This window comes from Sebastes umbrosus, chromosome 3 (assembly GCF_015220745.1).
Source record: "Sebastes umbrosus isolate fSebUmb1 chromosome 3, fSebUmb1.pri, whole genome shotgun sequence".
NCBI lineage: Eukaryota > Metazoa > Chordata > Actinopteri > Perciformes > Sebastidae > Sebastes > Sebastes umbrosus.
In genome coordinates this window covers 26,792,273-26,819,618 of record NC_051271.1, presented here as the reverse complement: position 1 = coordinate 26,819,618, position 27,346 = coordinate 26,792,273, and the positions used below count along the sequence as shown (strand labels likewise).

Sequence of the window (27,346 nt, the reverse complement as noted above, 5' to 3'; positions counted from 1 at the left end):
CAATGCATTCCAATGGAGCAAAAAAATCGCGCTTTTGCGCGATTTTCTCGGGAGCCGCTGCGCGAATCTCTTAGTCAGGTCATAGCACACGATTCCCAATCATTCCGCACGTTTCGATGTACTTTTTGTACCTGTGCTGGCAATGTTGCGGGAGGAGTAGCGCGGCAAAGTTTAGGCAGAAGTCTGAATAAGAAATAAACGCGTCGAATAATAGACCAGTGTGCTTTGCACAAGGCAAAGCCTTGTGCAAAGCACACTGGAACTAGAAAATTTCGCAAGAAATTTTGACCAGTGTGCCTGGTGCTGGGGGGATGGGTGGGGGCTAGGGGTGGTGTGTGTTTGGAGGGGGGTGCAGAATTCAGACTGTCTGTCCATAGTGAGGTCATAACTGTAGGCCCTTTCGCTGCGTGCGTGTCTGTCAGTGGTTGCCATGATGATTGGGGGCCGTGAGGAGTGTTTAGTTTCCTGTTAACATACAGTAAGAGTTGAGGGATTTTATTGATCACATTAATTATGGCCCTGATCCATTGAAGCCCTGGTTTAGAGCATGCTGGCTCACTGAAATGGCGTGATACAGTAAATAGTGTGCGTGTGTGTGTGTGGGAGTGTTAGTCAGCCTGCACTGATTGGCTAATGTGAATCAGCTGTCTAGCAGCAATCTGAAGTTGCCGTGGTGATTGGCCACTGCTGCAGTGGGGCAGTTTATAATAGGAGTTAACCAGAGACGTACATGTCATAAAAGTGCTTCTACGACAGAAACCGTGACTCCTATCGCTTAGATTGTTGATGAGACCAGTTAGGAGTCTCTGATGAACAAATGGTGCGACATTTGGGTCTGTAGTTTCAAAAATGTGACCTCGACGGCAGTTTCCAAAAGTAGTAACTTTTTTCTCTGATCCAACAAATTCTGTGAAATTTAATATGGGGCCCTATGGGAGCGAAGCCTGGAGTTGCTCTCATGTTCAGGCATGTGTCGCCAAATGTGTAAGTCCGACTGATTCCATAGCTACATGTTTGCGACCGGCACAAACATACCTACGTTTTGATGTATTAATTGTGTATGAGGAGTGGACGTTGTGGGCTACAGAGCAATTTGTTCAGAAAATTTTCAAAAGATTTCAAAGCTTTCCCGCACTCTAGCGATGATGTCACACACTCTAGCCCTTAACGACCCACGCAATACACACCCATTATAAAATCTGAAATGTTCTGAAAATTTCACAAAACGTAAACTGCGATTTCGTGAAAACCGTGCCAGCTATCAAAAAATTTCCATTTGGCCAAATAAAGTCCCAAGTCTCGTGACCCGTTTAAACTTTTAATCCCGTTTCTACGTTAAAGTATGGCGACTCTGTATGGCCCCAAAGAGGAGTGTTTATGAGCACTCTTCACGTCGATTTTCAATGCATTCCAATGGAGCAAAAAAATCGCGCTTTCGCGCGATTTTCTCGGAAACCGCTGCGCGAATCTCTTAGCCAGGTCATAGCACACGATTCCCGATCATTCCGCACATTTTGATGTATTTTTTGTACAGGTGTTGGCAACGCTGCCGGAGGAGTAGCGCGGCAAAGTTTGGCAGAAGAAGAATAAGAAATAAACGCGTCGAATAATAGACCAGTGTGCTTTGCACAAGGCTTTGCCTTGTGCTTCTAGGCACACTGGAATAAGCCCGACGAATAATAGACCAGTGTGCTTTGCACAAGGCTTTGCCTTGTGCTTCTAGGCACACTGGAACTAGAAAATTTCGCAAGAAATTTTGACCAGTGTGCTTGGTGCTGGGGGGATGGGTGAGGGGGGGGGTGGCAGATTCAGACTGTCTGAGGTCCATAGTGAGGTCATAACTGTAGGCCCTTTTGCTGCGTGCGTGTCTGTCAGTGGTTGCCATGGTGATTGGGGGGCTGTGAGGAGTGTTTAGTTTCCTGTTAACATACAGTAAGAGTTGAGGGATTTTATTTTGAAAAGTAGGTGAATACCTAGTTCCTGTTATCATACAATGAGAGTTGGGGGCTTTTAATCACAGGTGTAATTGATCACATTAATTATGGCCCTGATCCATTGAAGCCTGGTTTAGAGCATGCTGGCTCACTGAAATGGATACAGTAAATAGTGTGCGTGTGTGTGTGTGTGTGTGTGTGTGGGAGTGTTAGTCAGCCTGCTCTGATTGGCTAATGTGAATCAGCTGTCTAGCAGCAATCTGAAGTTGCCGTGGTGATTGGCCACTGCTGCAGTGGGGCAGTTTATAATAGGAGTTAACCAGAGACGTACATGTCATAAAAGTGCTTCTACGACAGGAACCGTGACTCCTATCGCTTAGATTGTTCATGAGACCAGTTAGGAGTTTCTGATGAACAAATGGTGCGACATTTGGGTCTGTAGTTTCAAAAATGTGACCTCGGCGGCAGTTTCGAAAAGTAGTAACTTTTTTCTCTGATCCAAAAAATTCTGTGAAATTTAATATGGGGCCCTATTTGAGCGAAGCCTGCAGTTGCTCTCACATTCAGGCATGTGTCGCCAAATGTGTAAGTCCGACTGATTCCATAGCTACATGTTTGCGACCGGCACAAAAATACCTACGTTTTGATGTATTAATTATGTATGAGGAGTGGACGTTGTGGGCTACAGAGCAATTTGTTCTGAAAATTTTCAAAAGATTTCAAAGCTTTCCCGCACTCTAGCGATGATGTCACACACTCTAGCCCTTAACGACCCACGCAATATACACCCATTATAAAATCTGAAACGGTCTGAAAATTTCACAAAACGTAAAATGCGATTTCGTGAAAACCGTGCCAGCTATCAAAAAAATTCCATTTGGCCAAATAAAGTCCCAAGTCTCGTGACCCGTTTAAACTTTTAATCCCGTTTCTACGTTAAAGTATGGCGACTCTGTATGGCCCCAAAGAGGAGTGTTTATGAGCACTCGTCACGTCGATTTTCAATGCATTCCAATGGAGAAAAAAATCGCGCTTTCGCGCGATTTTCTCGGAAACCGCTGTACTTTGATGTACTTTTTGTACAGGTGTTGGCAACGCTGCCGGAGGAGTAGCGTGCCAAACTTTAGGCAGAAGTCTGAATAAGAATAAGCCCGCAGGATAATAGACCAGTGTGCTTTGCACAAGGCTTTGCCTTGTGCTTCTAGGCACACTGGAATAATCCATATATTCAACAATACAACAACATAATAATAATATTATAATAATAATAATAATAATAATAATAATAATAATAATAATCCATATATTCAACAATACAACAACATAATAATAATATTATAATAATAATAATAATAATAATAATCCATACACTCAACAATACAACAACATAATAATAATATTATAATAATAATAATAATAATAATAATAATAATAATAATCCATACACTCAACAATACAACAACATAATAATAATAATAATCCATACACTCAACAATACAACAACATAACAATAGTAATAATCCATACAATCAACAATACAACAACATAATAATAGTAAAGATCCATACACTCAACAATACATCATAATAATAATGATAGTAATCCATACACTCAACAACAACAACAACAACAACAACATAATAATAATAATAATAATAATAATAATCTATGCGCTGAACAATACAACATAATAATAATAACAAATATAAATATCACTACAATTGCAATCTATGCACTGGCACTACTCATTTATTACACCACTGCACAGTGCAGTAGCCCAATACTACAAAAGATATAGAGCAGTGACATTAATAAAAGGAAGTAATCAAGCAATTAATCATCTACAACTCATTACGTCAATAAATAATACCATTAGTTATTAGTTTGTGAGTTAGTTATTTAGTTATTACTGTTAAAAGAAGCACCAAGTCAGTTGATAAGAGTAAACTTAATTGATTTAATTCATCAATTTATATTTAACTAGGCAAATAGTTTTTTAGTTCCTTGTTTTTATCCCTTTTTCCTCTTGGCACACATTTAATAATTAGTCTATTTTTCCCAAGCAGTATGCAATATAGCATATGGAAAATTTACATTTCCTGCACTGGCAGGAAAAAGCTCCATATTTCCCCTTTTCTAACAGTTCAACTAACAGTTTTATTTATTTTTGACTCATCTGATAACCTACAGTCTTGTCCATTTTGGCTCAATGAGGACTCTGTGGTGAGTTTAAAGACCTCTGGTAGATCTACGTTTATTTTTATTAAATTTGTTTTGTTTTCAGATTTTTAGGTTGTAATTACTGGGTTGTTAATTAAATGAATTAATTAATGCTTTATAGATCAGTTATAAGCTCCCGATAAGTTAATAATAAATCGTTTTTACCACGAAGAAGTCCTTAGTTGTAAAAGTTGTTAATAAATGGATTTTAGTCTAGATGCTCTGCAGCAATTTTCCAAAAGGTCAGAAGTCAATTGTCGCAGTATAACTGATGAACTAAAGAGCTGAAAAGACTGGAGTAGATTATTTTCATAACCTCAAACTCAAAAATAGTTTATTAATGGATTATAAGTGAGTTGCCGTAATGTGGGATACCCAACCTCCAGTGGGTGTAGGTCTTCCATAAACAAATACAAGTCAATAAAACTATTGGTTAACACAAGCTGTGGTGTCATGGGATCAACATCACATAACTTCTCAAATATCCAATCATAGATTAGGTTGTAGCAACCATCAAACTGGAAGCACCCTGTGTGAAGACCACCCAAAGGTCAGTGACATAATGTTTAAACAGGGTATACATTTCTTAATAAAATAATAATAAAACAATCCAGTTTGGACATGACTGTCCCACATTGTATTTAATTTACCGGTTTCATATCGCAATATATTCCATAAATCTGAAATGCAAAAAATGTCTTACATTAGGCTAATTCACCCTAACTGATATATAAAGCAATAATTCATTATTTATGAGCCATTAATAAAGTCATTAGTTATGACTCACAGTCCCATTTTGGCTACCAAAAATGTATATGAATGCTCTTCTCTTAAAATGCATCACAGCATTACCGTCCTTTATTCATGTGCTGAAATATGTTTAAGAGTTTAAGCAGAGAAAACAAATCACAGATTATTGACACAATGTGTACAAACATTATTGTATTTTATTCACAGTTTCCCAGATATTTACACACATTTTGACATGAATATATGGATGCTGCATAAAGAAGAAAAAAAAGTCAGAATATCGGAAAATGTACAGCATTAACGTCACCCACCCATTTAGCAGATTAAATGAATAAAATATCAGCAATATCTGTTGTGGAAAAATGAAGTTTCTATAAAGGCTACACTGAACAGTTAATGAAGAGCTTGTTGTCTAAAATGATTACTACACACCTTGAGTTGTACAAAGAAACACAGTTATGATTTGCTTGATAATGAATCAGATGACCTTCGTATCATTCGGTGAGCTACATTTCATAAACATATTAACAGTTTTACAATATGAGGATCCATGCATCCCCGCTGATGAAGGTTTGGCTCAATCTGTGAGCTATAAATAAACTGTGGATGGCAGCAGGCAGGCGGCAGCAAACATCAAGGCCAGTAGGAAAGTTCCCGGCATCAGCAGCAGACCTGCACTTCCTGAGGAACTTCCTGAGGGACATCCAATCAGAACGGTACCCACTGGTTATTCTTTATTCAATTATCACTATTATTATTATCATTATTATTATTATAAGGAATGGAAGTCTTAATTTAGAAGCATATACACTCCTGAAGCTATCCAATTACTAATTGCTGCCTTCAAGGGTCCATCCAAAAACCACAAACCAGCTAAGACAAGTTTGCTTAAAAGTAATGAAACATGGACAATGAGAGTGAACTTTGAAAACACGACATTGCAAATCATTTCTCCATGTTTTATTACAGTCTACTCTAGAACTCAGTCGGGTCAATCACCTTTTAAAATCCCTTAAACATTGATGTTCTTAATGTGGTTTTTTTTATATGGTGTATTATTTATTTGATGTTGTGTGTTCTGTCTTTTATATTTATTACAGCCTACCCCTGAACTTAGTCAGGTCCATCATAGGGATGCACCGATCCGACTTTTTCAGTTCCAATACCGATACCTAGGCTTTGGGTATCGGCCGATACAGAGTACCGATCCGACACCAGTGTTTCATTTATAAGCTGTATGTCTCACTGTGTGGAAGTGACTGGGATCATTCTTTTATGTGGAAGGCAACATCAGGCTTGAATTAAATATTGCTTTCCTAGCTTTGTAAAACAAAATGTGACCAATAAATACATAGATATACATTTACTGAATTGTTATTTAATATTAAAATAATAAATCGTACACCAGCAACTTGGTAAAAAATCTTTACAATTCAGGTGTGAATATATAATATAGTAGAAATAGTATATAATGTGTATGGTATATAAACATAACATTTTATTGAATAGATTGTCACCGATATCCCATCCAGTATGCGTCCCTAGTGCATCACCCCTATAATAACCCTGTTTATACTGTGGCTGATTTACTTTTAATGTATATTATTTCATGTGCTTGCTGTGTGCTTTGTTCTATGTATTCTTTTTTTAATTGTAAAATGTATTGGGACCATGCCGCGTGGTTATTCTGCACTGTAAATACAATTTATTGAAAATTGATTCATGTTACCATCTTCATTTACTGCAGTTCAACTCTGCCATGTATTTTCTGTATTTTTTTTAGCAGTGCAATTCAATTCAATATGCTTTATTGGCATGAGTGTAACAAAGACAATATTGCCAAAGCGTCAAGTAATAATGAGATTAAAAAGAAAAAGGTACAATTCATAAAATCAAGAAAATAGCAGAAAACAGGGAACACTTTCTCTCTCCATCAAAAACAATATTTATCTATAAATGTTTATATTTCTTTTGAATTTCTATGATTACAGTATGGAGCATACTTACTTGTACATGAGTTAGACTCCCTGAACGGGCCCATCAGCTCACTGGTTTTGACAGTCTGGAGGAGTTCTTGGCTGACCGTCCCTTTAAGATACAGACAATGTGGCAACGCTTAATCACACACACAGACTGTCCAAGCCACAATGACTGATTTGTTATAATTGATAGTTACTGTAGCTGCAGTCCAAAGGCAGTTATGGACTTGCTTTTCCACCATTAAGTCAGATGAAGTGTGTTTCAAACATTTCAGAAATAACAAATAACTGCTATTACATAGCTTTGTTTTCCTTTCTGTTGGTTGTAAAGTCGGTGTGATTACCTCAGCTTCAGACAAAGATCATAATTATTTTAGTTTTCTATTCTCTCAAGCACAGAAATCCTCATCGCATGTTTTCAGCCGAACGCTGTCTGAAAACTCTCGTGTGTGCGTCTCCCTGCCGTATCACTGTCACACTCATTATCACGGTAAAGGAGGCCCTATTATTGCAAGAGTTGACTCTCCAGCTTGTGGGAGACTTGTGTGGGCATAAATGACTGTTCTGTTGCTATACTGTGTGAAACCTCTGTACAGATACGTCTCTGTTTCCCCCACTGGGACAGAGGAAGGGACAGAAAATGAGACACACAGACACTCAACTCCAGCGTCAGGTTACTGAGCAATTTCTCAGCCTTTCTAAAGATTTTTCAATGCCCGTAATTGTTCATTGTCCTGATGAACCCAGATAGGGCACGCAGATAGATGTCCTGGAGGCCTGAAGCAGCAGAGGTGCTTACAGGTTTATATGCTGCACATACTGTCCCATAGATTGAGATTATATCTCACACACACAAAAAAGCTTTGTGTGTTTGTGAAAGCAGAATCGAACAGTCATGCAGATAATGTAGCCATTATTCTGCACTTCCTTTGCTAAATCGGCTTGTATTTCGTTCCTCCTTTTTACAAATTGTCTTTTGATCTTTATTAATATATTAAAAGATTCAAATGACATCAAGTGTTTGTTTTTTTCTCTTCGGCACTTCTGTCTCATTGAGTGACATTCACTTAATAAGTTTGACCCAGCGCTCATTAATATAACAATCCCTGAGAAGGTAAGATGAGTCAGTATCACTTAACCAAATTGAATGTGACCTACTAATTAAATTTAATTGTTGCAGGAGGATCAAACCTGCGTGCCGCCCGCCACGCTATTCAAGGCTAATGCTTTCTGTTGAGAATTTGAATCGCATGGTTGTTTTGTTTTTGATAATTTGTTATGATCTGGAGCTATAAAAAGAGGAAGAGTATCTTCCTTGTTGTTGTTGTTGTTGCTGTGTTGAAAGTAGGGCTGTCAATCAAATACAATATTTAATCGCGATTAATCGCACATTTTTTATCTGTTCAAAATGTACCTTAGAGGGAGATTTGTCAAGTATTTAATACTCTTATCAACATGAGAGTGGGCAAATATGCTTGCTTTATGCAAATGCATGTATATATTTATTATTGTAAATCAATGAACAAAACAAAACAATGATAAATATTGTATTGTGTTAAGATAAGAAATCTGCTAAGATCATAACATGGCAAACTGCAGCCCAACAGGCAACAACAGCTGTCAGTGTGTCAGTGTGCTGACTTGACTATGACTTGCCCCAAACTGCATGTGATTATCATAAAGTGGGCATGTCTGTAAAGGGGAGACTCGTGGGTACCCAGAGAACCTATTTTCATTCACATATCTTGAGGTCAGAGGTCAAGGGGCCCTTTTGAACATGGCCATGCCAGTTTTTCCTCGCCAAAATTTAGCGTAAGTTTAGGGCGGCAAGCTAGTATGACATGGTTGGTACCAATGGATTTCTTAGGTTTTCTAGTTTCATACGATACCAGTATCTTTACTCTAGCTTTAAAACTGGCCTTTTGTTGCAAATTAGAAACACTTTTGAGTTTATAGGGGAACATCCTATTTTTAGAGTTTTTTTGCCTTACCAGATAACATGAAGTTGACTTCACTGCAGTTTCCAACAGGTGCAAGGCTGGGAGTGCCGGGCAGGAGGGTGACTCTCGACATGTCAATCCGCAGGACATTTGCAACCCTGTTACGGAAGTCATATCTGGGAAAAACAAGAAAGGAAACTTTGTAGTCACATTATATGACAATGAACTGGAGATACTTGGAATTAGATTGTATTCAGTGTATTTCCTCTAATCAAATTCAGATATGATCTAACAACAGTGTTCAATCAACTTCAGGGATTGTAGTGATTTATCAATAACATTTTATAAAACACAAGTAATGCATCAGTCGTGATGATTTAATGCGTGGCGGTTGTATCATGAATTCCTGTTGCACACGATGAAAACATTATTTATGTGACTAATACGTAATGGATCATCCATTAAAGCTTCAGTCAGTAACTTTGAGCAACTATGATAAAAAGTTGTTTTTATAAAAATGTCACTATATCCCGACAGTAGTGCATGAGACAGATAATCTGTGGAGAAATCATGTTCCTCTGCTTCCTCCTCGTGCTCCTAATGGCATCTGCAAGATTTCGCCACGCCTCATGCACTACTGTCAAGATATAATGACCATTTCATAAGAGTAACTTTTTTATCATAATTATTTGCTCAAAGTGACTGACTGCAGCTTTAATTCACGCCAAATTAGCTGGAATCCTGCATAAAAAAAGGGCATTTCAGATCCATGCAAGACTCTCTGTTTTTATCCAATTTGTTAGTCAGATGCTTGATGTACCTCCAGTCAACAGAGAGAATGTTTTTGACTGTAAATGTTGTTGCATTTTCACTTTCAATATCAAAGTGTACCATCTAACAGGTAAACGGACCTGTTTTGCAACGCACAATATCAATCGCTCACATATTTTGAATTGTTTCACTATCCACGAGACATCATCGATAACAAGTTCGCCTGCTTTCTCAATAGTTCAGATGTTTTATAATGAATAAGATAAATTATATTGCTCGTGACGGGGACAAAGTCTAAAAACAATGGAGTGAGATCTTTCTCTCTCTTTCTCCTTATGTTTTACTATAGATTATTGAGTAGTGTATATTTGAACTCTAAAAGCTAGAGTTTGTAATCTTCTTCAAAAACATTTTTTGTTATATTTGTTGAAATTCTCATTACATCCCGACGGTAATCAATAAATCAAATCTGATATCTGTGGCTGATCCAAAAACCCGTCCTATCATTTTATTTGGCCCGATATAATGATTGGACAGGCTACCTTCCTACTCGGTGCACTCATTGCTTGTCACTGGGGTCTTCCACAAGCTGCGAGATTGGCAGATGTGAGTAATCTAACAATAGCCATGTTCATTGTTCATGTTCATTATCATAATTTTAGAGGAGTGGCTTTGGAAGGAAGCCTGAAGGGACGGACTTTCAGTGTTGCCGACTTGGGAGACTTTCTCTCTAGATTTAGGGACTTTTGGAGCTAGTGGTGTTAGCATTGAAAAAGAGTTGGCAACACTAGGCTGGGTTTTTTGGTTGGAAAATTTCAAATATCTAGCATACTCTTGCTGGCTTCTTAAGATTAACGACCCTAGCTTTAATTAAATAGATGTTTTAATGTTCTGTTATAAGCCTGTTAGGAATTCCCCAAGTTAAGTTACATGGTGCTATTCACGCCGATTTTTCCTACTTGTCTATTCATACATGACATTTGGACACAATGTCACATGTAATTATAGAATATACGCTTCATACTAGCAGTTACAAGCTGTTATCTACACTTACACTAAAAAGCATGGATCTATTTATGCTGTCTGTGTTCACAATGCACATTTCATATATGAAATGGACTCTAAATGTCCCGTAGGTGTGAATGTGAGCATGAACGGTTGTCTGTCTCTATGTGTCAGCCCTGTGATAGTCTGGCGACTTGTCCAGGGTGTAACCCGCCTTCGCCCGATGTCAGCTGGGATCGACTCCAGCCCCCCCGCGACCCCAAATGGAATAAGCGGTTACAGATAATGGATGGAGGGATATATGAAATGCTTTACGAACCTTCGTAATGAAAGCGAGCTAGAGAAAATATTAAAAGGATTAAATGGCAAGATATGTATAATGTTTTACTCCACCTACAGTGTAATAATCATCCATGTACGATGTGAGCCAGATTTGTGATGAATGACTTGACACTTGAATTTGCCATAATACAATAATTCCAGCAGGAGCTCGGCCCAAAACACAGCTGAATTTGCTGACATCCAGTCAACTAATGTGTCTACTCAAGCCACCACCACATTTATAAAGTCAACAAGGTCACACAGTATTTACAGGAACAACACTGAATTTGTTCCCCGATGACCACCGAGATTAAAATAATTAAAATTCTCATGAAAGGGCATTAAGCATGCAGGTTCTATTGCACTCACCTGCTGAAGTTAGCCACTGAGGGAAAGGTCTGGACTGCTGAAGGGGATTCTGGGAGGATGTCTGCACATGCGATGACTGTGTCTCCGCTCCTCAGCATTATAGATCTGTGGACCACTACAAACACACAGAACATTAACTTTAAAGGGATAGTTGGGGTGTTTTGAAGTGGGGTTGTATGAGGTACTTTTCCATAGTAGGTGTATTACTTAGAGTAGATGACGGTCGGCGTGCCCCCAGTTTGGAGAAACAAACCCCCAACACAACAGTACCAACAGAGTTTAAGAGTACGCTATATTTAGAATATTTTGACCACTTTATCTTGCCGTCGCACAGCCCTTTCTGACGAAGAACTGAACTGAAAGTGAAACTTATCTATGCTCTCCTCAAAGCCAGCAAACTCTGTTGACAAAAAAAGTATAGATACGTTTCACTTCAGTTCAGTTCCCCATTGGAAAATATACGAAATATAGCGTACACTTAAACTGATATAAATTTCTTTAGTTGAGACTTTCTATTAGGTAGCTAAAATAAGTTTTTCTGCCATCCCCGTCCACAGCATTGTATTGCTTTGCTCCGGTGTCTGAACTCCTCTCTGTTTCTCAATGCTGGGGTCACACCTACTATGTATAAGTACCTCATACAACCCCACTTCAAAACACCCGAAATATCCCTTTAATAGCATTGCTAGTAGGACCATGTATAGTGTTTGCTTCTGCCTACTCCTTTTCGGACACTTAATATTAACTTAATGGTTTATTTTTATGTATTTGTTTATTGTTCATTTTATTGGTTAATCTTGTTTTGTTTTCTTATTATTTGCTATATGTTTGAAATAAATGTAAATTGCTAGTAAAGGAGAAACGTTTTATTGAAATTCTAAATGTACCTGTGAAGTCTCCAGTGATATCCATGTTGCTCACAGTGAGGATCTCTCTCCCAGGCAGGCTGACATTGCCGTGTCTAGGGGACACCTCTCCCACCACACAGCTCAGAGGGTTTAATAGGGAACAGCTGGAGCCCTGAAGGGGGAATAGAAAGAAGGAAGTGTGTTACACATGAACCACAAAAGCACAGTTTTAGAACCATTACGCACGTTATCTGACATTTAATAGTCACGATTCATTTATTGTTAGAAGAAGAAGTGATAGCCTTCCTTCTCTGCACTGGTTGCACGTTTTGCCTCATGCTTCAATTATTAACAAAATTATTTGCAGTGGAAATGTTCAATGTTTTAAACAAGGCCTTTAATTTCTAAATTGTAAATCCAATTGAGAAAGCCCTGACTGCACAAGTCCAAGTCATTCCTTAAATTATTATAGGTACTATAATTAAGAGTGAAAATATTTGATTATGATTTCATACAAAAATAGACGGACCAATCTGACCAAACTGGAAGGAAAAACATTATGTTGTTAGTATTTTCCAGATATACACAAAAAGTTATGCAGTTGGCCAGATAAAAATAACAGAAATGTCTTTCTATGCGTGTAGTGGACACCAGGTTTGCCATCTTGGCGTTTCTCTTATACATTACAACTGGATACATCATACTATTAAAGAGGACCTATTCTGCTTATTTTCAGGTTCATACTTGAATTTTATGTTTCTACAAGAACATGTTTACATGCTTTAATGTTCAAAAAACACTTTATTTTTCTCATACCGGCTCTGCTGCAGCACCTCTTTTCACCCTCTGTCTGAAACGCTCTGTTTCAGCTCCTGCTCCCCCACTCCCTCCTGAAAAGCCCAGTCTGCTCTGATTGGTCAGCTGGCCCACTCTGTTGTGATTGGTCAACCAAATCAAACTCTTCGGACTCCGCTCTAGCTCTACTCTAACTAGCTTTCTCTGCCAAACTAGCCGCTAAGCAGGTATTATGCAAATATGTTACTTGGTGACATCACCACTTTACAGAAGAAAAGGCGGGACTTCAAGTGAGGCGTTTCAGGCAGTTTAGGAGCAGTGTTTCTGTGGGGGAGAGTAACTCCTTTTGGTATGGACCTTGCAGACCTTTTACATGCACAAAAAACTATAAAACACACTAAAGGAAAGGGGAAAAAGCACAAAAGCATAATAGGTCCTCTTTAAGCTGTTTACCCAGATATCAGGCTGATGTTAGGACAATGTAATTATTGAAATGGAGTTGAATTTAGTTGCTTTGATGATGAATTTGCTAATGGTGTTTTCATATAAAGTCAGTAATGTAGCCCACATTTTCTGCTAACAACCAGATGACTCATGCCCTTGACAAGTTAAAGTGCATGTGCTTGTTTAAACAGCCGGTGAAGCATTAAGGATGCATAGATAAATGCTATTGTGGAAGCAAGATGTTTTAGTCTTGATATTGCGTAGTCTTTGACCCGAAGGTAGAAGACTGAATAGAGTGTTTGCAGGGTGTGAGAAGTCCTTTAAAATGTTAAACCGTTTGTGGTATAGTTAAGACATGGTGGGAAGAACACAGCCAATAATTTTAGAAGCTTTGCACACGACTCTGTTTTTTTTGTTTTTTCTCCTGGGCTGTTGAATTGCCATACCATACAGTTATTGAGAAGGTGAGCACACTTTCTATTCCTGCTCCGTAGAACTGTAACATTGTGACCTCTGACACCAAAATGTCCTAAGTTGTCTTAAAAAGAGTAGTCTTTGTTGAGCTTCTTCTGGATGATGGTGGTGTTGTTTTCCCATTTCAGGGAGAAGGAGATTGTAGAATTTGAAATGGTGCACTCTCAGAGGTGATAAGGAACTGATATCAAGTATTTAGGATTGTACTTGGATTGTTTATGTTGTATTTTCATTATGTTGTTACTCTGTACACACGACATCTATTGCACCTCTGTCCATCCTGGAAGGGGGATCCCTCCTCTGTTGCTCTTCTGAAGTTTCTTACATTTTTTTCCCTGTTAAAAGTTTTTTTTTGTTTAAGTTTTTCCTTATCTGATGAGAGAGTCGCACTAATGAAATACTTGAATATCAGAAAACAACCCTGCATTAAAGCTCTGCATAAAGTCTGAAGAAAATCATAGAATGTCCTAAAATGTCCATAATACTAAAGAACTGAATAAGAAGCACACTGATTTAGATTTACACTGCTGCTGCTGTTTAGCAGCTTCAATACTGAAGAAGAACTAGGCTGGTCTCACCATTGATGTCATGTTGAAGGGATTGAATGTGCGTCCCACACCTTGGCACTGGCGGGTCTCTGCGGCTCGGTTGGTTGTGATGAACATGGACGCCATAGTTGTCTGCAGGGAGAGTTAAAATACAAGTGTGAGTGTATTGTTTTTCTGCTGTATGTCTAAGTGGTTTCAATTTGTCTCAATAATACAGAGAGAAACACATTAACAATGACTCTGTACTTACGTCTTGCATTGTTGATTGAAGGGCCACCTCCATTGTGAGATCACTGCTACTCCCATCAGGAAACATCTGCTGGCGCTGGGAAAAAAAGAACAACCAACATATGTCCAATATTAACAGACAGTTACAGAGACTGAATTAAACGTGCGTCATACTCTCATAGTAGTTCAACCAGAACTTGGTGCTTGTGTTGTTGAAGTGTAAAGGCAGTCAGGAAATGATTGTAATCTGTAAAACCATTCTTACACTCACTCTGTGACTCTCAGTTACATCCACCCACGTAAATTTAGGTGAGCGACAATGTTTATTCCCCAGACTATCAATGATAATATAGCCTCTTAGGAGATGCAGTATTACAAGCTCTTCTCCGTATAGTGCAGAGCTCAGTATGGGGCCTCTGGAGGGCGGCTGACAGAGACAGCTGTTCCCTCAGGGAGCTTCCTAGTTCAGGGGGTTTGTAGGTTTCACTCACCAGCAAACAAATGCTAAGCTAAGCTAATGATCTCATCCCTGCTTCCTATGGCTCCTTGTTGCAACCCACCACAGGCATAATGAATTCACTGGCTGTCCAGAGCGGCAGAAATACTCTGTCATGTTTTTGTGGCAGCTTGGCTCCTGATAAGTTAGAAATAAGAAAGAAAACCGTGCATGTGTTCTGTGTTTGGCAGAGAAAGCCATTGGATTCTGATTCTCACAATTTGCTGCTGTCATGTGGAAATCTCATAACTTAGTTTCTGGTGATGGGTTGTGCTGGGTGACTTTCACTTGAATTGATTACTCTTCTTCTAAAGAATATTTTCTGACCTTATGAATTGAGGAAACCCTTTCAAAATCCATTTCACAATGTCAAATCGTACATAGTTAAGTTACAGACAAATGCTGAGTCTCTTTTCCTAGGGTGATCTTTTACATGACCATGAGCCATTTTCAATGCAGCAATGCCCATATTGTACCACCTGTTCACAAACCCTATAAAGAAGGGAAAGGGAAATCAAGCCTCGTAAGCAGAGACAGAAATGCAGCTTTTTTCTTTTTTATATATTTATGTCGAAAATGACAACCTTGTTTTTTTTCTTTTGTCAATCAAATTTGTTTTGACATTTTGCACTATGTCTTAGTTTAGCATCCAGAACTTGGGCAACTAAAATTGGGCAGCTGAGTTAAGATTACTATAATTACTGGTGTACCACCCACAGATAAATGCAATCTTTGAAAAGTGGTGTGGGCGATGAGTCAGTCTTTCTTAAAGGAGAACTCCACCGATTTGACACATCAATGTCTGTTTACGGGTCTTGGGGAGAATAATCTCTATATAACAGATTCTGCATTCACATGTAGGTAGAATCTTTATGTTTTGACATGAACAGCGGTCTCCTGGATGAAAGCCTTGAGTTTGTTGGACCCATCCACCTCCACTCCCGTCTACCCGGTGTATGTCTTTTCGCTCTTAAAGCTATGTCACCACACCGGCGCACTTTGGGTTTACATTGTAGTCAATTGAAAGCCTGGTGCGTTTCATACCAACATTAAAAGGTGCCTTAAGCGTCGGTGTCTAACGCCAACGGCCGTGACAAAGCCGTCACTAACGAGGATTCCGCTTTTTTATTGGTTTAAAATTATCTTATATTCTGGCTATTTGTGAAACACTACGGTTGTGAACGTCGTCTCTCAACTCAAACTCCAATCTTGCATCTCAAGTTGCTAATTGGACTCTAAACAGCGAGCAGCGCACGGAAAAACAAGTCACGGCCCGGATATCGGCTGGCTACACCAGAATCCCAGAATATAGACCTTTGCCCCCAGAGGCTTATCTGTCATCAGACCGATATCCGAGGGGTTCTGAGATCGTGGGGAGCACTAATGCATATGTGAGATAGTTGTATAAAGCTGTCACTTGAGTCAGCATCGGTTGGGGTTGAAGACTATAAGTTTGAAAATGGTATAGAGTCAGAAAGAAGTTCGCTTACAAGACCTGTGGTGCCCTCTCCTCATCTCTGCTTAAACTAGCGGCGCCACATTAGCCGCTGCTAGACACACTCTATGTGGTTGAGCTGCATTGTGGGTAATGTAGGAGCAAGCTTTTGTCAAGGAAGAACAATGTGTGGAATAAAAAAGACGATATCGACAAAATTTGATGTTTGTACAGCTGGGATATTTTAGTGTAGTTAGTATGTAAGGAACTGAACATGGTGTGTGTTGAACAAAATAGACATATTAGCAAAAATACAGATTTAGAATATATTGTAATTCAAACTGCATATGTAGTATGTATAATAAATTGGCATTTAGTGGAAAAGAAGGGGGGGTTGTTTGATACATTCCAGGCTAACAGGTTGAAATGGCCTAGGATGTTTGCGTGGGAGCAGGGATCTGCACTGCCAGGTATGATGGGAAGTACGTGAATATGGTAACCCCCAGCTAAGGAGTTTAGGTTAATGTGACCTGCTGTTGGATCTTACCAGATACACTGTCCCATTCACTGTACCGTTGAAAACAGCCTTCGCCATAGTCCATTGTCCATCTGTATTTCTGTCAGCTGAGATGTTGACACATCGCATTCTGTACAGGAAAACACACACACGCACAGAAAGACACAAAAACACAAGATTAGCAAAACATATACAAATCCTGCAGGATTAACTTTTAGCATTCACTCCTTCGCAATGTTGTGTTGAGTCACTCTCAATGAATGAGCAGGATTATCTGTGTGTTATAATGCAAAACATGAGGAGGATATGACACAATATCTATGACACCCTACACCTGTAATTGCCCTCACTAGTCTGTCGCTGTGCCAGAGGGCCACTCAGGGTGCTAAGGCTTGGTTGTCATCTCGTGCAAGAAAGGCATCAGTAACTACTCATCTTTACAGCTGCTAGAATTGATGCCATTTTCTTTCCGCTCTATCTGTATCATACAGTGCTCACCACTTCTTCAGATACAGGAACCTGTGGTCATCCTTAATGTGAAAGATTTCCTCATATCTCCTCTCTTTCACCTTCACCATCTTTTGATTTCTTTCTCTCTAATAAGAACAAACACATAAATGGACACAGGTTCTCACCTTGATCCGTGGGATGAGTAGTGAACCGCCAGTGACCTTCCCACTATGCTGTAGGGTCCAGTTAATGCCATGTTAGAGTCCATGTATACAGCCTTTAACTGGTTGAGGCCATTTAGGGTACCAAACTTCCTGCTGAGATCCCCAATCTCATATTGGTCCACTGTGCCAACTCCAGGTGGGGGGAGGTTTGATACGTTCACGGCTAACGGGTTGAAATGGCCTCGGATGTTTGCGGCGGAGCAGGGATCTGCACTGCCAGGTATGAGGGGCAGTAAGTGAATATGGTAACCCCCAGCTAAGGAGTTTAGGTTAATCAGGGATACGTTTATTTTCGTGGGACCTAGTGGGAGAGCCTGGGAGAACCGGACCTGTCCGCCGGGAATCTGGGCGCCTAACCAGCTACCTAAGCTAGCTTTGGGGACCCGCACCATTGTGACGTTGGCACAAGCAATCCTTGGCCCTCCTCTTTCTGCTCTATGGATGACCACAGAACGACCGATAATGCCTGACCCGGACAACCAGGCAGTGACATCAGTGAAAAAGTTCTTTGCATCCACTCCACCCACTCCGGGGCCGAGGTTGATGGTGCTGTGTTTGTTGGAGAGGTCTCCCACCTCGCAGGATAAGGGTCTGGACGGGCCACAGAGGAGGGCGTAGCTACTGTCTCTTGCGTTAATGTTAAAGGGGTTCCAGTGTCCTCCTGTTGTGCTACAGCGCCCTTCATCGTCATCCCTCTCTGAGCTGATGGGGTAGGTGTGAACATGCCAGTTGTGATTTTGGGTGGGGGTCGCTGAGGAATTTCCATATGACAGATCCATGAAGATGGAAACGTCAGACAGAGGGTTGTTCGTCAGCTGGGTGAACAAGATCTCACCGACCACAGGGCTCTGAAAAATGGCTCTGCCTACGATCACTTCACCGGGATAGCCAATGCTGGCACAAACAAACCTGGCACCATCTATTTTGTGAATCACAACTGAGCGACCTACGATGCTGTTCTGTCCAAACAGAGGGAGGTTGAAGTCCGTGAACATCATGTCCGACTCGTTTTGACCTGCAAGGGACATATGTTTGGCACTAAGGTCACCGATCTCATAATTGTCGTGGGTTGAACCCGGCCCTCCTGGGTATGTTGGGTCATTTGTGTTGAGACCAAATGGATTCCAGTGGCCACCCACATTATCATTTGAACACCGGCTTGATGAAGGCGATCTGACTGAGGGGAGAGGGAACATGTGGACATGGTAAGGACCGACTTTGCTCTGTAAGTTAGTCAGGTTCACCCTCAACACTGTCACATCAAACGGGGAAGCCTGCCAGAAGATGAAGTATCCTTTGATCCCTCCCATATTCACAACAGCGCTCACCTGTTTACGTTGGACCATATAAATCTGTGCACACTTGAAACTTGACCCCATGCTGAGGAGAAGAAAGCGACTGTTGCTGTTGAAGCTGGTCAGGTCCAGACGGGATTTCTCAGGCTGTAAAGGGCTTCCGACTTGTACGACACCTAGATCGGTCAAAGCTGAGGGAGCTAGGCTTCCGAGAAGGACGTTACAGCTTGCGGCGGTGCTTGTAGATCCAAAGAGAGTGACATTGGTTTCTGAGGCGTTGACCTGACCGATTGTAACCAGGTCTGCGAGCAGCCTGGTGTCATTAAGTCCTATGTTAAGACGTATGTAAACATTACCCGCGATGGGTCCGGTGAACCTAGCCTGATGAGTCATGAGCATTTGACCTCGACTTACAACCGTGCATACTTTAGTGCCGTTGCATGTCTGCAAAGTCAGTGAGAAGTCGTCCAGGTTTGGGTTGCGTTCGAGGAGGCGCGACACGTTGACGATGGGGTTGGAGGAAGGATCAGCTGTGAAGGTGTAGACGTTGGAGCCAATGTTTGCCTCAGAACAGGGCCGAGCATAATGGCCATACTTGACGGGGAACACGCTGAGGGAGAAGTTGACTGAACCACAGGATCCGGCGCCAGACACGTTGACAGTGGCCATCTGGGAGGTGGCGTTAAAGTGCACCTGCCCTGTGACTCCTCCCATGTTGAAAGGCGCCACAAACTGAACACAGGAAATGGAATCTGAAAGGGACGACAAGGAGGAGGTGTATGGTAGTACTCTGGGTTCCTACACTGAACAAAACTCTGAATCATGTATTTGAATGTTCAATTACCAATATTTGAATAACGGCCCTGTAGTATCTGTGCACATTACAATATGGTTAACTCTAGGCAACCAAAACAGTTCAGTTAAGGCTAGGGAACGATTCTCATCATGGATCAAGAACTTTCAAGGCATAAAACGATACTCTGTTTGAAGTAATAATTTGAATCTCATATGGTTAAAGTTTCTTAAAATTACATGTAATCCTTCTCCCTCATTACAAAAAATCCAGAATCTATAAATATACAAATATCGTTAATTTCAAAAGTTTAACGGATGGACACAAGATATCTCCTACTTCATGGAAAAGGCTTTAAGTTTCCACATCACACTTGTATAAGCTGCAGATCGGACCGTGTTTCGCTTCCAAACTAGTTGTGATGTCACAAAACCGCGCTCATACATACACATGTTCAACTGAGATATAAACAGCCTTCATGCGTCAAACTCTGCACATACATCATTCCACGGATGTTTGAGTGATGCTCAAATATTAACCAAAATCGAAAGTACAGACTGTGGTTAGCTGGGCCATACCGGGCTCACACGCATAAACATCGCTGCCAAGATAATTAATAATAATAATATATTGGATTTATATAGCGCTTTATATTAATCTCAAAGACGCTTTAACATAGTCGAGGGGAAAACGGTGTGAGACAGACAGACAGGAGACGAACGACAAAAAAAAGCGACATACACAGGAACAATCACATACATACACATGGACTGATGGGTAGGGGGAAGGAGGGGGCTACGGGTAAGCAGATGAGAAAAGATGTGTTTTGAGGCGGGACTGGAATGTGGTGAGGGAATCGGAGTCTCTGATGAGATTGGGGAGTGAGTTCCAGAGCTTGGGAGCTGCCCTGGAGAATGCTCTGTCCCCAAAGCTGTGGAGTTTGGACGTGGGGGTGGAGAGTAAACCAGCCGAGGTGGATCTGAGGGACCGTTGAGGTTGGTAGGGGGAGAGGAGTTCAGAGAGATAGGGGGGTGCAAGTTGGTGGAGGGCTTTGTAGGTGAGGGTCAGGATTTTGTAGGAGATCCGGTGGGAGACGGGGAGCCAGTGAAGGTCTTTCAGGACTGGGGTGATATGATGCCATGATTTGGTGTGGGTGAGGAGTCGGGCAGCTGCATTCTGGACCAGTTGTAATTTATTTATGGAGGTGTTGCTGATGCCATAGAGGAGTGAGTTGCAATAGTCAAGGCGGGAGGAGATGAAGGCGTGGATGAGTTTCTCTGCTGTAGGGGGTGTGAGGGACAGACGGATTTTTGCGATATTGCGAAGGTGGAAGAAGGATATTTTGACCAGTTGGCGGATGTGGGGCTCAAGGGAGAGGGTGGAGTCGAAGATCACGCCAAGGTTACGTGCCTGGGGGGAGGGGGAAACAGAAGTGCCATCGATGTTGAGTGTGAGGTTGTTGGTTTTGGTGAGGGTGGATTTGGAGCCGATGAGGAGGAGTTGTGTTTTGTCGCTGTTGAGTTTTAGAAAGTTCTGTTGCATCCAGGTTTTAATTGCAGAGAGGCAGGAGTTGATGTGGGAGAGCGGTGGGTTGTGAGGGGTGTTGGTGCTGAGGTAGATCTGAGTGTCGTCAGCATAGCAGTGGAAGTCCAGGTTGAAGTGGCGTAGGATCTGACCGAGGGGGAATAAGTAGATTATGAACAGGAGTGGACCGAGTACAGAGCCTTGGGGGACACCTTGTGTGACTGTGGATGTGGCAGAGGAGTTGTTGTGAAGGGAGATGAAGTGAGATCTGTTGGTGAGGTATGACTGGAGCCAGCTGAGTGCAGTACCTTCGATACCGATGTCTTGGAGTCTGGTGAGAAGAATGTTGTGACTCACGGTATCGAAGGCTGCACTCAGGTCGAGGAGGATGAGGATGTTGAGGGCTCCGGTGTCAGCAGAGGTGAGGAGGTTATTGAGGACTTGGAGGAGTGCAGTTTCTGTGCTGTGGAGGGGGCGAAAGCCAGATTGGAGGGGTTCAAGCAGGTTGTTGGAATGCAGGTGGGATTGGAGCTGGGTGGAGACGAGGCGTTCGAGGGTTTTGGAGAGGAAGGGGAGGTTGGAGATAGGGCGGTAGTGATTGAGACAGGAAGGGTCCAGACCAGGTTTCTTGAGTGTGGGGGTGACAGCAGCAGTTTTGAAGGCTGAGGGGACAGTTCCATGGGACAGTGAGGAGTTGAAGAGGTCGGTGAGGTAGGGGCATAGGACCGGGAGGCAGGACTTCAGCAGGGGGATGGGGAGGGGGTCCAGGGAGCAGGTGGTGGATTTGGATGTGCTGATGAGTTTGGCAATGGTTGCTGAGTCAACAGGGTCGAACCGGGAGAGGCGGTGCTGGCGGGGAGGGGTCAGGGGGTCCAGAGGGATGGAGAGAAAAGGGGTCGGTGTGGTTGCTGCTGGGTCAGACACGGGGAGCAGTGAGTTGTTGATGGTGGTGATTTTGTCGCTGAAGAACTGAAGGAATGAGTTACATAGATCGGGTGAGGGGTCAGAGAGGGTGTTGGCACGAGGCTTGAGGAGAGTGTTGACAGTGGAGAAGAGGGTTCGGGGGTTACGGGTGGGGTCATTGATGATGGTGGAGAAGTAGTCAGATTTGACAGCAATGATGACGTCTTTGTAGGTGATGAGGTGAGATTTATAGGCTTCGAGATGAACAGTGAGTGATGATTTTCTCCAGAGGCGTTCAAGGTGGCGGCCGGTCTGTTTGAGTTTTCTGAGGTGGGGTGTGAACCAGGGGGAGGAGGTGTTGAATGAAACAGTTTTGGTTCTCAGGGGGGCCAGTGAATTGAGGGAGGCAGACAGGGTGGCGTTGAGGTGGTTGGTGAGATCATCGGGCGAGGTGGGGGGTGGGTCCAGGTGGAGGGCAGCAGATAGCAGGTCGGAGAGATGGAGGGGATCAATGGACTTGATGTTGCGAAATGAGATGACTCTGGGGAGTTTCAGACGGGGTGATGGGGAAGGGATTGTGAATTGGATGAGTTTGTGATCAGATAGGGGAAAGGGGGATGGTTGGATGTCCAGAACCGGGACGTTGGCAGAGCAGACGAGATCCAGAATATGGCCTTTATTGTGTGTGGGGAAGGTGATGTGCTGGGTGAGGTTGAAGTTGTCCAGTAGAGTGGAGAAATCAGAGGCAAGTTTACAGGTGGGGGAGTCCATGTGGATGTTGAAGTCGCCCAGTAGCAGTAGGGGTAAGGGGAGGGATGATGCTAGGATGAGGAGTTCAGACAGATCGGAGAGGAAGGATGAATTTGGTTTAGGTGGGCGGTAAATAAGAATGACTGTGTTGGAGCAGGTTTTGAAGGCGAGGGATTCGAATGATGTGACTGTAGGGAAAGTGAGTTCGGTGGTCCTGAGGTTCTTGTTGAATAAGACTGCGAGGCCCCCTCCACGCCGGGAGGGGCGGGGTTTGCAGAGGTAGCCGAAGTTGGGGGGGGATGCTTGGTTGAGGGAGAAGAAGTCATTGGGTTGTTGCCAGGTTTCAGTGAGCAGGAGGAAGTCCAGTGAATTGTCCAGGATGAGTTCATGGAGGATGGGGGCTTTGTTGTTAAGTGAACGGGTGTTGAGGAGGGCAAAGTTGGATGAGTGGGAGGGTGGTGTGATGGGGGCACGCTGGAGAGGTTTGAGGTTGGCCAGGTTCACAGTGCGGCGGGGTCCAGTGGAGGGGGGGCGGCGGGGGTGGATGGTTTGGATGTTGTAAGTCGGGGTGGTGGGGGTAATGGATGACTGGAGATGACGGTTGTGTTTGGGGCCACGGTGAAAGTAGCGTTTACAGATGAGGATTCCAGCAGATTGAGCAGAGGAGAGAGCAGTGGAGGATAGCCGGTAGTTTCTCCTGAGGCGGAGGAGTTGACAGCGAGAGTAGGGGAGGGGAGGAGGTAATGGGGGGACAAAACAACTGTGGGAACCAGGGGGGTCCTTTGAATAACAGGGGGGGTAGTGTAAGAAGCAGCAGGAGAGGGGTGAGTAGGGTTGATGGTTCCATGGTTTAGCAGACGGGTTAGTGGTTAGCAGGCGGTGAGAGGGACGGTAGAGGCAGCACAGGGTAGCGTTAGACAGGGCGGGGGGGGGTGCACACCCAACTACGCAGAGTGAAACAACAAAGACATTGCACGCATTGCAACCTCAACAGGGCACACACACACATACTCAAGCACCACCTCACCCTCACGCCCTGTGGGCGTAGGAACAGCATTTTTCTAAATAAGTTGGCAGCTGGCTGGAGAGTGATCACCAGAGAGCCTGAAAGTTTACTTAGGCTAATGTTGGCTGTATTGTATGACATTCACAGTAAATATCGCAGTAAACCTGTGTTTTCTGTTAAAAAAAAAAAAAAAAAAAACGTCGGAAGAGAGCAAGTAGCCTACTACTCACCCATCTTTTAAAGGGTTACGTCTCCAGTCTAATCTTGACCACACAGCTGATAAGTACAGAATAGTAAGAGAATATTAAACGAAGTGTGGACAGAGAGTGTCCGATGTTATTAGGCTATAATAAATAAAAATACCACAAATCTATCTTCTTATCTTGTTGGTTTCTTATTCTGTCAATATGAAGACACAACAAGGTCAATATTATTCATCATTACAATAAATTATTAGTTCTACGTTATCATAAAAAAAAAATATAGATGCATTTCTAGGGGGTTCAGTGAGCCCCCCGAAACAACGCAAACTGCGCGTGTGTTCAAAGGTAGTTGAAAAGGTTCAAAGATGGGCAGACGTTTCAGATTTTGAACTTTAAGCCCCTTCATTAAAACGGGCAAAAAAAGTTGAAATTTTAAAACGTATGTAAGATATCAAAATCTGTTGAAATTGCACTTAGGTTCCCGCATAAGGAAGTTGGAGCCCTTTAGAAAAATGTCCAGAAGATGAAGCTGAAGAATAATAATGATGATATAAACGCAGGTTTAAGAATGTGCGTTGGCAATTTGCTCGGTGCGACTGGTTTATTAGTGGCGTCTCAATAATGGGTGAGAAAGGTCAGATAATTACAATTATGTTAATTAAATTATTATTTCATGATGCAGGTCTACTGAACTTGCTGACGTATTCACATGAGACGGACACACTGCAACTAAACCACAGACCGATTTCATTAAATCATTAGTTTCAAACAACCATAATTACCAAATTGGAACAAATCTTTTGTTATGCCGGACACTATGTACACTACTGTACACTACTGTACATAGTGTCTGGCCTAACAAAAGATTTGTTTACTATTTGAAATATGTTTCTGTACCAATGGTTACCGTAGTTAGATTATGTTGGTACATTAGGTGATACAATAGCCACCATAAAGTGGAAATAGGTTGCATACACCTTTTAGTTTCTATTCTCACTTATATATAGTGTCCACTTTCATTTCTTGTTATTCTGCCTGTATGGCATTTGAAGAGTTGAAGAGTTAATAGTGCAAATGCTACTTTCAAACTGTGAATACAGTATGGTCGTGTTTAGAAGCTAAACCACAAGTTACGAAACGCTCGTGAGATGGTTAAGGTTAGGCATTGACGTTGAATGGTTAAGGTTAGGCACTGATGTTGAATGGTTAAGGTTAGGATAGGAAGTCGGGCAACGAAGAGTTTTTGAAAGTGTATTTCAAAAACTGTGTATTTTGATTATCATCTGAATTCTATTAAAATAGATTAGCAGGACAATACAATGTATGTTTGTGGTGTTTTTAAAGCAAACAATTTGACTTCTGACTGATGAATGTTGTAGAAGCATTGACCTGCTGACTGCTCGCGGAAGAAACAATTAATCTGTGGAATCTCCCAGTGGCTGAAAGAAATGACGTTTTACCTGACGCTTGAAAAGATAAGCTATGTCACAACAAAACTAACTTGATAGGTTTAGGAATTTTTTTTCCTTTTTTTCCTGGAGCATAATGTCATACAAAGTGTTGGATGGAAGATCTGACTTAATAGGGCTGTGCGTGTGTGGTTTTTTTTTTATATTTTTTATATTCTTCTTATTGTCTTCTTTCTTTTAAAAATCAATAAAGAGATATTGACCTAAAGTTATAATATAATGCAATGAGCAGAAAAAAGGCGAGACCCCATTCTTGAGAGTACAGCCTTCAAACCTAGAGCCATTAGACTGTAAGTGTTTTCACAAATTATCCAAACATAAACAACCGGCTGATCTGGATAATCCTCGTCTCTGGAATACCATTGCCCATGCAAGAAAAAACAGATACCAAGGAGGATTGCTTGCACACAATTTAACCTGGGGACTTCAAATGATCAAATAGATACATATAGAAATTAGAAATAGAAATTGCAGCTCGTTCAGAATGGTGTGCAGGCAAATTGGCTGCATGTCAAATTCCACATGTTAAACCAGCAAATTGTGCATACTTTGGATTTATAGTTAGTACTTAGTGACATCACATGTTTCTAATTTTATCATTTAGAAGCCTTTCCACATCCAGAGAGGGGGCTGCATCAGCTGCTGGTGTGACTATTGCACAATTTGTCTCAAAACAAGTTAAATATTAAAAAGAAAGCTAAATCGTTGGCCTTGCGCCACTTGATAACAGAGAGTCTGTAGCTAATTAACACATGGACCAGAGCAAAGACACTAGTCAGTGAAGCAACCGTCTGTTGGCAGAAAACAAGCAGACTCTCTGTCCTCTACGGCACATGGGTTAACACCCCTGATAAACATGAGACTGCTGAATACATAAATCATTCATGAAGTGTCTGTGGCACATTATGCAAAGATCAAAGTTTACAAAAAATACTCACCCAGTATTGAAAGCAGCATCACAGCTGCCAGAAGGCACATGGTTGCAGATGTGTGAACGACACAAAGAGAAAAATGTCTATTTTGAATTAAAGGAAAATCATGTGACGAAACTCTTCACTGAAGTCATGCAGATCCTCATTGGAGGTGTTGAAAAAAACTGCTCAGTTAAAACTTAAGAAGTTCAGTGACAGCGAAGTGATGGAGTGGTGTGTGTGTGTGTGTGTGTGTGTGTGTGCTCTCCAAGGACATGCCATGTGTAACTGGTTTTCAAAAGTGTGCAGCCTCCGTTGCGCTTCTGTTTTTCTGCTGTCTCTGTCAGCCTGTGATTGGTCAAAAGGGCCAATAGAGGCAGAGGAAGGAGGGAGGGAGAATATTTGGCAGCCTGGATGGGTGGAGGTTGAGGTGGAGGTAGCCTGTCCCCGTCGTGGCCACATTCAGCTTGAGGCAAAATATAGGCAAGAGGAAAACACTTGTTGATCAGAGCGTTCAAGTGTTCTAATGGGCTCAATCAGTTCAAAATGCAAAGGAAATATTTAGTGGTTGTTCAGAGAGCAGGCATTATAACTCATTTAAATTAATATAGCAATATATCAATATTTAGCTTTTTTTAATTTGTATTTTGGGGGGATTTATATAAAAAGTACACTTTCTCAGTTGGTTGAATTGAAAGTGAACTGATCCTCTACGTTTGTTGGCTTTATGCTTTGCAAGATAAG

General features: G+C 41.7%; 1 protein-coding gene across 2 annotated transcripts; it reads right to left on the bottom strand.

Annotated features, from left to right (window-relative positions):
- Positions 1–5,081: 5,081 nt before the first annotated feature.
- cusr (Copper-only SOD repeat protein) lies at positions 5,082–26,909 on the bottom strand. Of its 2 annotated transcripts, none has more exons than XM_037764970.1 (10): positions 26,630–26,909; positions 17,710–19,795; positions 17,105–17,204; positions 14,649–14,723; positions 14,429–14,530; positions 12,177–12,309; positions 11,290–11,404; positions 8,875–8,999; positions 6,912–6,992; positions 5,082–5,597 (listed from the first exon to the last, which is right to left on the bottom strand). In XM_037764970.1, exons 1-10 carry the CDS (start codon positions 26,667–26,669, stop codon positions 5,494–5,496), a joined length of 2,961 nt encoding a protein of 986 aa, XP_037620898.1. In that variant the 5' UTR covers positions 26,670–26,909; the 3' UTR covers positions 5,082–5,493. The 2 variants fall into 2 exon arrangements, with proteins under 2 accessions (XP_037620898.1, XP_037620900.1); XM_037764972.1 differs by having other exon boundaries at positions 5,082–5,594.
- Positions 26,910–27,346: the final 437 nt, after the last annotated feature.

What these genes read in the sequence shown, in the direction of transcription:
- cusr (XM_037764970.1), bottom strand. Translation starts at nt 26,669, where the DNA reads ATGTGCCTTCTGGCAGCTGTGATGCTGCTTTCAATACTGG. An exon ending in CCTTCAACATGACATCAATG is followed by an intron (nt 12,310 to 14,428) that starts GTGAGACCAGCC and finishes TTCCCCCTTCAG; the next exon opens with GGCTCCAGCTGTTCCCTATT. An exon ending in GGAGTCTAACTCATGTACAA is followed by an intron (nt 5,598 to 6,911) that starts GTAAGTATGCTC and finishes GATGTCCCTCAG; the next exon opens with GAAGTTCCTCAGGAAGTGCA.